Raw genomic sequence first — 13,259 nt, 5'->3', positions numbered from 1 at the left:
CTTGTGCATGAAGAGGAGTATAGCCACGATTTACAAGAGGGTCCCGGGCACCGGCAGTTGTCTCGAAGAAGACGAGGGAAGCCTCTGGTGAATCCAGAGAAAAACAGGGAACACCAAGAGACCCAATAGTGTAATTCGTACTGGACAAGGTGGCAATAAATTTGTATTGCTAAATACTCACAAGTCAGGGTCACCAGCAGGCAACCACTGTAAAGGCAGGTGGGGAGATTGTCCTGACCCCACTCAGGATTAAGAAGTCGCTCTCTGTAGACAGGAAGAAAGGGTAGCAACCCTCCACCCAGGGTGGACTCAAAATTGTATACAATGAACAGAGGCGCCAAAAGTATAGGATTAGATTAAATGAGCTTAAAAACCAACTTAAATGGCAAAATTGAAGGAGGAAGCGGTGGTCTTACCTCCCTCAAGCAGACACGACAACGACTGCGATTCAGACAGTCAAACACATTTATTAGGAACTCCAAAAAGAAATGCAAGCGCTTAACTTGAATCCTTGTGCAGATTGTTTGATACTCCTCCCTATATTGCCTGATGAAGCGGGGTTGAACCTGCGAAACGCGTTGCATTTCTTTTTGGAGTTCCTAATAAATGTGTTTGACTGTCTGAATAGCAGTCGTTGTCGTGTCTGCTTGAGGGAGGTAAGACCACCGCTTCCTCCTTCAATTTTGCCATTTAAGTTGGTTTTTAAGTTCATTTAATCTAATTTTATACTTTTGGCGCCTCTGTTCATTGTATACAATCTGGGGAATCCAGAGACCTCAGTCTTCATAAGTAAGCGTCTTTGTTTTGTGTTCCAGGCAGCCTTGGGTTCTCTTTTGGCCCTGATCAATTAGGTAATACTGTATATTCCATTATTTGTTAACTATCAAATCTTGTATCGGCCCTCAATACTGAGTAATGTATTGCGCCCTAACTGTCTTCAGAGGAATTCTATAGGCCGTGAAATAACTGGTTGTCTTTATTTTTACAGCTTATCATTCACAGTTTTTGACATGTCTGGACAGGGGAGGTACCGGAATCTCTGGGAGCACTATTACAAGTAAGTGTCTGATCTGCTGTGTATAAGTGGGCTTGTGTGTCATCCTTGCGGTGGAAGTCTCCTGTCTGCCTTCCTTACAGCACTATTATATTATATGGAGCATCAAATCAAATAATCATCATGTTGATCAAAGGGGAGCTCCTCTACATCCTGCTTGTAGCCTCTTCTCTCCACCAGCGTGTAGATTTCAATAACCCAGCTCCATGCGCTTTAATCGCCGCTGAACTGAGCTGTCCAATGACAGCTGAGCACCGTGCACCGTTCAGGGATCAATTTGATTGGCTGCTGACCCTGTGGTCACTGTAAGCCGATCCCAAGGATTACACAGAATTTTTTTTTTTTGAAAAAGGCTCTGGTACTTGACAACTTTTTGGGTTTTTACCATTTAAAGGACTTCCGAGGCTAGCTTTATTTACCTGCCCCTTTATCTACCAGCCCCTAGAGGTCATTCGTGTCCCTGGCTACAGCTCTGGTCTTCTCTGGGGTCTCACGCAAGCTCAACACACACCATACAATCTTGGTTGTACATATTTACCAAATCTATGTAGTATAAGGGCCAACAGATTGAAAATACCTTGAATGATTGATTGAGTAAGCTATTATACTACATGAAAGTGGTAAGATTGAACAACCAAGATTGTATGGTGTGTGTTGAGCGTAAGGATCTTCTGTGTCTTCTGTGCATGCGCCCGCCATGCACAAAGATGCAGCCACGTCACCGGGATCATACTGGCGCATGGAGTGGGTGCTCGCATGCGCAGACGACACCAACCCATCAGGGAAGGGGGGGAGGCGATCCTTTAGAGGCTGCCAGAAAGACTCCGGAGAAGACCGGAGTGGTGGTGAGGGACACCAATGGCTCCTAGGGGCAGAAAGAAGCTCAGATAAGTAAAGCTAGATTTAATTGATTGCCTCGGAAGTCCTTTAAAAACCCTGACAATTGTGGCATTTCAGCTGTGTCATTATACAGCAGTAGTTTTTTTTTATTATTAAAGCCTCTAAAGTAATACATAAAATTGTGTGTTTTTTTGAGGGGGACAGGCTAGACTTTCTTTGAGTATCATTTTTTTTCCAAGAATTGTTTAATTATATAGGCATTTTATAGAGGAACAAAAATAGGCTTAAATGCAGAAAATACACTTTTCATTTTTACCCTTTCTAATTTTCACACAAGTGCTATGGTTCTGAAACACATCAAAATGAATTATTTGGCTCGTCCCGGTTAAAATGATAGCACATATGTCACATCTCATCACTATTTGGGCGTGTAGTGTACCATTATCGCCTGCCTGTGTGTCTCAAAGATTGGATGTGATCGCTAAGGTGCACAGTTTGGGGACCCTAGCGCAGTAGAGATACATTGCTAGGCAACAGTACAGCAATGCATCTATACAGCGTTGGCTCCCCGAGCTCTCACCCTAGTGATCGCATACAGTTGCTACGGACAACAGGCATAACTGGTGTCCACAAATTATAAAGGACAACTGAAGTGAGAAGAATTTGGAGGCTTCCATATTTATTTCCTTTTAAACAATACAAGTTGCCTGGCAGACCTGCTGATTTATTGGGCTGCAGTAGTGTCTGAATCGCACCAGAAACAAGCATGCAGTTAAAGGGAAACTGAAGTAAGAGGTAGACGGAGGCTGCCATATTTATTTCCTTTTAACCTCCTTGGCGGTAATCCCGAGCTGAGCTCGGGGTATGCCGCCACGGAGGATTTCTCAGGCCCTGGTGGGCCAATTTGGATAATTTTTTTAAACACGCAGCTAGCACTTTGCTAGCTGCGTGTCTTACCTGATCGCTGCTGATGCGCCACTACCCGCCGCGATACAGGCCCCTGTGACGTCACGACGTCGATGACGTCACTCCGTTCGTCGCCATGGCGATGGGGGAAGCCCTAAAGGAAATCCCATTCAGAACGGGATTTCCGGATGGGCTTGATCGCCGGCGGCTATCGGAGGGGTAGGAGGGATGCCGCAGGGAGGGGGGAATTATGTAGCTAGGGATAGGCAATCTACATGATAAAAAAAAAATTAGGCTAAAAAACCTCCCGCGGCCGTGCGGCTGCAAATCAATTGACCGCCAGGGAGGTTAATCAATACCAGTTGCCTGGCAGCCTTGCTGGTCTATTTCTCTGCAGTAGTATCTGAATAACACCAGAAACAAGCATGCAGCTAGTCTTGTCAGATCTGACTTTAAAGTCTGAAACACCTGATCTGCTGCATGCTTGTTCAGGGGCTATGGCTAATAGTATTAGAGTCAGAGGATCAGCAGGGCTGCCAGGCAACTGTTATTGCTTAAATGTAAATAAACATGGCAGCCTCCATATAGCTCTCTCTTCAGTTCCCCTTTAATCTTGTCAGATCTGACAATGTCATAAACACCTGATCTGCTGCATGCTTGTTCTGGGTCTATGGCTAAAAGTACTAGAGGCAGAGGATCAGCAGGATAGCCAGGTAACTGGTATTGCTTAACCATTTATGTTAAATGCACTCCTGCACGCGCGACCCCGTGCCAGCCCGGAGATCTAAGACCCCAGCAGAAAAACCTCTTTCTGAAAGAAAAAAAGTTTCCCATCCTCTTCGCGCTTCCTGGAAGCGAGAAGGACCAAAAAAAAAAAATCTCAATGTATAATAGTAAAATTACATCTACATACATTCTTCAATATAATAAACACACAATATTACATTTAAAATTAACTTCCCACACCAAAAATTACCCAAATAATAAAAAAAAAAACATAAATAGTTACCTAACGGTCTGAACTTTTTTAATATGCATGTGAAGATGGTATATTATGAATATTTTTTAATTCATACGCTTGTTAATAGTGATGAACGCAAAACTGAAAAAATGCACCTTTATTTCCAAATAAAATATTGGTGCCATACATTGTGATAGGGACAAGATTTAAATGGTGTAATAACCGAGACCAATGGGCAAATTAAATACATAGGTTTTAATTATGGTAGCATGTTTTATTTTAATGCTATAATGGCTGAAAACTGAGAAATGATTTTTTTTCAATTTTTTTCTTAATATTCCTGTTAAAATGCATTTAGAAAAAAAATAATTCTTGGCAAAATGTACCACCCAAAGAAAGCCTAAATGGTGGCGTAAAAAAACAAGATATAGATCAATTAATTGTGATAATTAGTGATAAAGTTCTCAGCGAATGAATGGGAGGTGACAATTGCTCTGTTGCATAAGGTGAAAAATCTCTGCGGGCTGAAATGGTTAAAAATAAATATATATGGTAGCCTCCATATCCCTCCTCCTTCAGTTGTCCTTTCAGACCAAGTATAGATGACAAGGGGTTAATTACTGTAGTTAGGGGTTAACACTTCACTGCACTGTCATTTTTAACTTTTTTTAAACTTTTAATGAATGATTGCTGCTACTTGCTACAGCAGCAATCATTCTGTTTTCATGGGTGCACGCAAGATTAATTATGAGTACATTTTGCAATAATTATAGATGAATAAATCCTGAAGATTCAGGCTCCCTGCACACTGCAAATCCGTATTCTGATTCTGATTTCCATTCCGATTTTCAATTCCGATTTCCCCTGAATACATTCAACAGAAAAACGGATCAAAAAAACGCAACATGCAGTAAAGATTAAAAATCGGAATCTGATGTAAAAACTGATTAAAAAGCGGAATCTGAATCGGAAATGCACGCAGTGTGCAAGAGGCCTCACAGTTGATTCCCTTTAAATGTTTCTCCCACTGCTCCTCGCACAGGTAAGATGTCTGGGCTGCCTCCGCTTTCAGTATGTCTGTAAGTGTCAGCATCAAGCACTTCAGAGTGTAGGCGGCTGATTTACAGCTGCGAGATCTACCTGCAAGTGTTTGGAAAGGCTCAGCTTCTCCCCGGCTGTATTTCTGTGTCAGGAAGTATCTCCCACATCATAAAACTGTCTCACAGAGCTCATCGTCTTGAAGGTTAAATATTTTCAGCTTGTTTACTCTAATCATAAATGTCACTCGGAGAAACAAAACTCCGCAAAGCTGCCCCGTAGTGTTCTGGGAAATGTTCAGAGCCGGCTCTCCGCTGTGTGCGGACGTAGCAGGAGGGATGATGTTATCAATGGAGGCTGCCTGGTACTTACTGCATTAAACTGTACAGAGTAGTATCACAGCCCCTAAGATATTATACCAAGTGTAATAAAATGGGACTCAGTATTTGGGCAGATCAGTCTTTTTATTCATTTTTTGACTAACGCATTAAAAGTATCACAGTGGGAAATGAATTTCCGCCTTAAAACCAAACTTGGGGCAAACAAATTAAATGCTGTATATGTGGAATGTTTCACGGTCTCAGGCAACTCGGGCACATGTGGCTTCTGGACAAATCAGACGCCGCCTTAGACTTTAATTGAAAATATTAGCAAGCCAAAGCCAAAAGGGGAATTCGGGCGCTAGGCGATGCCCGATGATTATTGCTTTTTGCAGGTTTATTCTCTTTTTTGAGCCGGCGACAAAGGGGAAATTCTGGCGCAAGTCGGCACCCAGTAATTATATTTTTTTGCTGTTTTTTTTTCTTTGAACCACCAAGAGGGGTCTTAGGGTTGGGCACCAGCAGGGGGGGAGTTTTAGGGTTAGGAGCCAGCAAGGGGGGGTCTTAGTGTAAGGGACCAGCAGGGGGGTCTTAGGGTTAGGCACCACCAGGGGGGATCTTAGGGTTAGGCACCACCAGGGGGTCTTAGGATTAGGCACCACCAGGAGGGATCTTAGGGTTAGGCACCACCAGGGGGGATCTTGGGGTTAGGCACCACCAGGGGGGGGGGGGTCTTAGGGTTAGGCACCACCAGGGGATATTTAGGGTGAGGCACCACCAGGGGAGATTTAGGGTTAGGCCTCACCAGGGGAGATTTAGGATTAGGCACCACCAGGGGGGTCTTAGGGTAAGGCACCACCAGGGGGGGGGGGGGTCTTAGGGTTATGAACCACCAGGGGAGATTTAGGGTAAGGCACCACCAGGGGGGGGGGGTCTTAGAGTTAGGCACCACCACCACGGGGGCTGTTGGGGTTAGGGCCCTTTTCCACTACACAGCTAAATCGCAAATCGCTAGTGATTTTTAAATCGCTAGGGTTGCTACTTTTATTATAGAAATCGTGAGAAGTATTTTCCACTATAGTCATTCGATTTAGAAATCGCAATCGCTTCCTGGAGCAATTTTAAGAGGGATAATGCAGTGCAAAAAATCGCAATCGCATAACAGAATGAAAAATCACAATCGCTGGCATTTGTGATTGCGATTGCTAGTGGTAAAGGGTCCTTAGGCATCGGTAGTTGACGGTTCTGTGTGAGAGTAGGCTTAGGTTTAGCTATAGTAAAATATTAGTAACAATTACCAATGTTTTACTAACAAAAATTAACACTTTAAATAGTAGAGTATCTGTAAATATACCAATATTCTACTATCGGCACTGTTCCTGGTCCTGATTTTTTTTTCATGGTGCCCTTATTTCACATACGTATGTTTCACTTCCTAAAATATAGTTAGATGGCTTCTGGCTGCTCAGCCAGATAGCACAGTAGAAATCTGACATCTGTTGCATCCACTGTATTCCTCCAGGAAAGACAAGCAGATCAGCAGCACAATGATGACTCATCACTAGGGATGGAATTGGCAGTGACATAGGTTTGCCAGCAGTGAACTTCCATCCCATAATGGCTAGCATGACCTCTGACTTGAAAGCGGTGCCAAACTCTTGCACAACACACAATGAAAAGTCTTTATTCCACATATAGTTGCTAAAGAAATTCACTGCTCTGTGGTTGTTTAGCCAGATCAATGTGTCTAATTAGTTCTTTTCAGCAGCTGTAAACAGACTGCAGAAGCTCTGCAAAGGTAGCTTTCCCCATACAGTAAACACTGAGGCTTAACACCTTCAGTGCTCCCTGCAAAGTGAAAGCAAATTGTAAACTCAGCCTTTTTTTTTCCTTAGGTTTTCCATAAATTGTAATGATATTTGTTATCACACTGTAGCTTATCTTTTAGAGCAGAGATGAAATTCCTAGTTTAGTTCTACTTGAAGTCAGCATACCAGTAGGAATGGATTTTGCTGCAGTGACCATGGTTGAAACCAGCGAACCCATTTGGACATGAAGGCTCACTAATGCCATTGGCCAGCTGACTTAAAGAGAACGTAAAGCGAAAATAAAACTTACAATATAATGAATTGTATGTGTAGTACAATTAATGAATAAAACATTAGTAGCAAAGAAAAGAGTCTTATATTTTTATTTTTAGTTATATAGCTGTTTGTTTTTTTTTGTTTGTTTGTTTTTTTATAACCTTGCATCATTCTGTCACAGTTACAGTTTTAAAACCACACTCTGTCTTTGATTTTCTCTGACTTTAAGCTATAAAACAAAGCAGAAATAATGACTTTTTAGAACTTTTCCTGCAGTAAAATCTTATCTCAGGCGTCTCTCACTGTTTCTGACCCTGTGGGTGGAATAGCTCTTTTGCATAGATAGCAACTGAAGTTTCTTACCTCTTCATGTACTGGAAAACAATATGAGATTCTTTTCTTTGCTACTAATGTTCCATTTGTTAGCTCTACTAAACATACAATTCACTATCTCATTATTTTCACAGGTTTGCTTTAAATAGAAAGTATTGTGAATTGACAGCAACCCTTTTAAAAAAAATAAATAAGTAAAAAAAGGAGACTAAAACAAGTAAGACCTCCTTTCTGTGAGCCCGCTGCTGTAAATAATTCACCCGACTATAAATCTCTTTCCTGTCTTTCCTCTCCGCAGAGAAGGCCAGGCTATTATTTTTGTCATTGACAGCAGTGACAAGCTGCGAATGGTTGTGGCCAAAGAAGAGCTGGAGACCCTTTTAAATCACACAGGTAAGATTACTCGACACCCCCCCCCCTCCTTCATTCTCATCAGACATTTTAGAGAAGCTCGTCTTGTCAGCACGGCTGACGGCTGCTACTGAAGAGCACTCTGCTCAAATGATATATGTCAGCGGTTCAAACACCTTAAGTCTTTCTTGACTGATTTTAATCTCGGCCTCTCGGGCTGTGACTGCAATACATTGCGGATCAGAGATGGACCAGCGGGCACCGTGATGGGCTGAGATGTGTAGATACAAGGAAAGGGCCGGTGCGGAGAGATTGCGGCACGTCACGCGGTGCTGACGGCAGAACAAGCGCCCCTCCGAATCATGAGTCTCAATCCCCTCTCCATACCTCATTACGCCGCTGTGTTTGCGTTCGTCTTTCACGGGTACTTTGCATGTTTACTTCTGTGGTAACATATGGATTCTAAATTAAGTTTATCAACACGGTTTGAACGAGATTTTTAAAAGCAGAAAACTGTTATTATTAATTAGAGATCACAAGCCATCTGCTGTCATTAACACCTCGCATATGAATAATAATTTACAGGAGAACTTTAAGGATGCGCATGTAAAGCCATCCTCCTAGCAGTACCAGACATTGCAATTTCTCTGAAAGCTGTTGTTTTCCTTACCTGTAATTAGTGGTGCTCAAATACCCCTTTTTAAAATTCGAGTTTGGTCGAATTCGAATAGTAAATTATTCGAGGTCATTCGAATATTCGAGTCGAATAATTTTTACTATTCGATTCGACCTCGGACTTCGAGCTCACTATTCGAGTCGGTATTCGAGCTAACTATTCGAGCTGACTATTCGAATTGGCCTTAAATAGCTTCCAACACTTGTTTTGAGGGTGAATGATGCAAGAAACCTCTTTTTTTCCAAGTAACAACAGCAAGTGATTATGTGGGGATGTTCCTTTAAAAAAAAATGTGGAAAGAGAAGTTGTGTCCTTAATTTTGTTCAGTAGTGTTACTGTATATACTTGTTCTTCTTCTTCTTTATCTTTCTTCTTCTTCTTCTATATCGTCTTCTTCTATATCGTCTTCTTCTATATCTTCTTCTTCTTCTTCTTCTTCTTCTTCTTCTTCTTCTTCTTCTTCTTCTTCTTCTTCTTCCTCTTCCTCTTCCTCTTCCTCTTCCTCTTCCTCTTCCTCTTCCTCTTCCTCTTCCTCTTCTTCTTCTTCTTCTTCTTCTTCTTCTTCTTCTTCTTCTTCCTTTTCAATATAGTCTTATTCTTCTTCTTCCTTTTCAATATAGTCTTATTCTTCTTCTTCCTTTTCAATATAGTCTTATTCTTCTTCTTCCTTTTCAATATAGTCTTATTCTTCTTCTTCCTTTTCAATATAGTCTTATTCTTCTTCACGTATTTCTCTTTTCAATTTTTTTTTTAAAGAAATGCAGCTATTTTTGAGCGTAACAAATAGCTGGTGGGCGCACGCATGTTGGAAGCGCCATTGTATGTGCTCCCTGGCAGTGGAAACACAAAGACAGCAGGAGGTAAATTCAGCAGCAGGAGGAGGAGGATGAGTGTGTGGCAGCAGGCAGTCAATGAGGCAGGCAGCTCGCCGTGACATAATAGCCCTGGTACCTAGCGGTGATACCAGGGCTGTAAATAAACACAACAGGAGGTCCCAGACAGCGGTCGTGCAGCCCACATTGTGTCCAATACACAACTGGGACAACACAGTTTTCAACCCGGGCACCTCAGAAAAATTAAACCTTTTTTTTTGTTTTAATGGTTTGTTTGGTTTTGGTTTTGCAACCAATATAGCTATTGTTTGACGTAATAGCTGGTGGCAGAGTGGCAGCAGAAGGTAAATCATCTGTGTACCCTGGCAGTGGGAAACACAGACAGACAGCAGCAGCAGGAGGAGGAATGGAGGAGTAGGCGAGCAGCTATTGTTTGACGTAATAGCTGGTGGCAGAGTGGCAGCAGAAGGTAAATCATCTGTGTACCCTGGCAGTGGGAAACACAGACAGACAGCAGCAGCAGCAGCAGGAGGAGGTATGGAGGAGCAGTGTGAGTGTGGCAGCAGGTAGGCAGCGTGACATAATAGCCCTGGTACCTAGCGGTGATACCAGGGCTGTAAATAAACACAACAGGAGGTCCCAGACAGCGGTCGTGCAGCCCACATTGTGTCCAATACACAACTGGGACAACACAGTTTTCAACCCGGGCACCTCAGAAAAATTAAACCTTTTTTTTTTTTTTATGGTTTTTTGGTTTTTTGGTTTTGCAACCAATATAGCTATTGTTTGACGTAATAGCTGGTGGCAGAGTGGCAGCAGAAGGTAAATCATCTGTGTACCCTGGCAGTGGGAAACACAGACAGACAGCAGCAGCAGGAGGAGGTATGGAGGAGCAGTGTGAGTGTGGCAGCAGGTAGGCAGCGTGACATAATAGCCCTGGTACCTAGCGGTGATACCAGGGCTGTAAATAAACACAACAGGAGGTCCCAGACAGCGGTCGTGCAGCCCACATTGTGTCCAATACACAACTGGGACAACACAGTTTTCAACCCGGGCACCTCAGAAAAATTAAACCTTTTTTTTTTTTTTAATGGTTTTTTGGTTTTTGGTTTTGCAACCAATATAGCTATTGTTTGACGTAATAGCTGGTGGCAGAGTGGCAGCAGAAGGTAAATCATCTGTGTACCCTGGCAGTGGGAAACACAGACAGACAGCAGCAGCAGGAGGAGGAATGGAGGAGTAGGCGAGCAGCTATTGTTTGACGTAATAGCTGGTGGCAGAGTGGCAGCAGAAGGTAAATCATCTGTGTACCCTGGCAGTGGGAAACACAGACAGACAGCAGCAGCAGCAGCAGGAGGAGGTATGGAGGAGCAGTGTGAGTGTGGCAGCAGGTAGGCAGCGTGACATAATAGCCCTGGTACCTAGCGGTGATACCAGGGCTGTAAATAAACACAACAGGAGGTCCCAGACAGCGGTCGTGCAGCCCACATTGTGTCCAATACACAACTGGGACAACACAGTTTTCAACCCGGGCACCTCAGAAAAATTAAACCTTTTTTTTTTTTTTATGGTTTTTTGGTTTTTGGTTTTGCAACCAATATAGCTATTGTTTGACGTAATAGCTGGTGGCAGAGTGGCAGCAGAAGGTAAATCATCTGTGTACCCTGGCAGTGGGAAACACAGACAGACAGCAGAAGGGCAGTACACAGCAGCCCACTGTAGGTGTAAAATGTGTGGCTGCAGGCGACGTAATAGTCAAAGTGAACCAGGCTGGCTTAGTGAGCAGGAGCCAGGAGGTGGTAAAGGGTGGTAAGGCACATTAACGATGGTTCCGGCAGCCAGTTCATGTCCCCCTCTCGCCGACAACAGGGGCCAGGAACTCGCCTTCCACCCACGCCTGGTTCATCTTGAGAAACGTCAGTCTGTCCACAGACTTGTGAGACAGACGTGAGCGTTTCTCGGTGACCACGCCACCAGCTGCACTGAAGCAGCGCTCGGACAGCACGCTGGAAGGGGGGCAGGACAGCACTTCCAGGGCGTACTGCGCCAGCTCGCTCCAGATCTCCATGCGCTTGACCCAATACTCCATGGGATCAACAGGGGCATCGCTGTCAAGCCCGCTGTACGACCCCATGTAGTCAGCCACCATGTGGGTCAGGCGCTGGCTGTGACCGGAGGAGGATGCTGCTGCATGCATCTCCTCTCTAGTCACTGCTGCCGGAGCCTCTACAGTCCTGTAGAGCTCGTGGCTGAGAGACAGCAGGTCTGTGGGGCGCTTGCTGCTGCTGGATGCAGGCACCTGCTGCTGCCTCTGTGCTGGCTGCTGGACAGTGGGGGTGGAAGGCTGGGGGAAGGCTTCCTCCAAGCGCTCAACAAGGGCCTGCTGCAAGCTCCTTATTTGTTGCGCTGGGTCTCCTCCTGCAGGCGGCAGGAACTGGCTCAACTTCCCCTTGAGGCGTGGGTCCAACATCATGCTGATCCAGATGTCCTCCCTCTGCTTCATCTGGATCACCCTGGGGTCCCTGCGCAGGCACGTCAGCATGTGCGCTGCCATTGGGAAGAGGCGGGCCACGTCTGCTGGCACATCGACGTCAGTGCTGTCCTCATCCTCCTCCTCTGCCGCCTCATCCTCTCTCCACCCCCGCACCAACTCAGCTGCGCTGTGCTGATCCCCCTCATCAGCAGCCAGGTCAGGGACCTCCACCAAGTCCTCCTCCTCCTCCCCCTCAGAGGTGGACTGCGCAGCTGGTTGCCGCTCCTGCTGGTCCAAGGCTGCCGCTCCCTGTTCCAGCAAAGCATCGAGGGCCCTGTTCAGCAGAGAAACCAGGGGCACCCACTCGCAGACCATAGCATGGTCCCTGCTCACCATGTTTGTGGCCTGCAGGAAGGGAGCCAGCACAAAGCACACCTGCTGCATGTGCCTCCAGTCATCATCGGGGACGATGGACGGGATGTTGCTGGTCTTGTCCCTTCTCAGAGCTGCGGAAACAGTGGCCAGGGCAAGGTACTGTTTGACAGCGTGCCTCTGTTCAACCAGACGCTCCAACATCGCCAGGGTGGAGTTCCAGCGAGTCGGAACGTCAAGGATCAGCCGATGGCGTGGCAGATCCAGCTCCTTTTGCACGTCTTCCAGGCTCGCACAGGCTGCAGCCGAGCGCCGGAAGTGACGCACAACATTCCTTGCCGTTTCCAGCAGTTCGCCCATCCCCTGGTAGGTGCGCAGGAACTTCTGCACCACCAGGTTCAGCACGTGGGCAAGACAGGGGATGTGGGTCAGGTTTCCCCTGTGTATTGCGGCAACCAGATTGGCCCCATTGTCGGCCACCACCTCTCCGACTCTGAGGCCTCTGGGGGTCAGCCAAATCCTCTCCTGCTCCTGGAGTTTGGCCAACACATGGGTTGCCGTCAGCTTGGTCTTCCCAAGGCTGACCAAGTGCAGCAGCGCTTGGCAGTGGCGGGCCTTCACGCTGCTGCTGAGGCGGGGGGTTTGGCCAGGTGTGCCGGAGGATGGCAGAGGATCGGAGGAACCTGCTGCAGTTCCCCTGAGCCTGCGGGGTGGCACCACCCACTGTGTTGCTGCTGCTGCTGTGCCCGCTGCTGCTCTCCCATCCTCACCCCCTTCCACCAAGCTGACCCAGTGGACAGTGAAGGACAGGTAGCGGCCTGTCCCGAAGCGGCTGCTCCAGGAGTCCATGGTGACGTGGACCCTTTCACCAACCGCGTGCTCCAGCCCTCGCTCCACATTGGCCATCACAAAGCGGTGCAGTGCAGGAATGGCCTTGCGGGAGAAAAAGTGTCTGCTGGGGAGCTGCCAGTCTGGGGCTGCGCAAGCAAGCAGCGCACGAATGTCGCTCCCCTCCTGC

At 45.9% G+C, this 13,259-nt stretch overlaps 1 protein-coding gene across 3 annotated transcripts in view; it reads left to right on the top strand.

The window, feature by feature from the left end:
* Positions 1 to 13,259, top strand: part of ARL6 (ADP ribosylation factor like GTPase 6) — a 90,429-nt gene that overhangs the window by 39,281 nt on the left and 37,889 nt on the right. For all 3 annotated transcript variants that reach the window (XM_068270641.1, XM_068270639.1, XM_068270640.1), the window contains 2 exons: positions 989 to 1,057; positions 7,835 to 7,929. In XM_068270641.1, coding sequence (XP_068126742.1) covers positions 989 to 1,057; positions 7,835 to 7,929 — 164 coding nt within the window. The remainder of the gene's footprint in view (positions 1 to 988; positions 1,058 to 7,834; positions 7,930 to 13,259) is intronic.

This window comes from Hyperolius riggenbachi, chromosome 2 (genome assembly GCF_040937935.1).
Source record: "Hyperolius riggenbachi isolate aHypRig1 chromosome 2, aHypRig1.pri, whole genome shotgun sequence".
Classification (NCBI taxonomy): Eukaryota; Metazoa; Chordata; class Amphibia; order Anura; family Hyperoliidae; genus Hyperolius; species Hyperolius riggenbachi.
The sequence above is the reverse complement of the archived record's forward strand: the minus strand, read 5'-3'. Positions and strand labels throughout refer to the sequence as shown.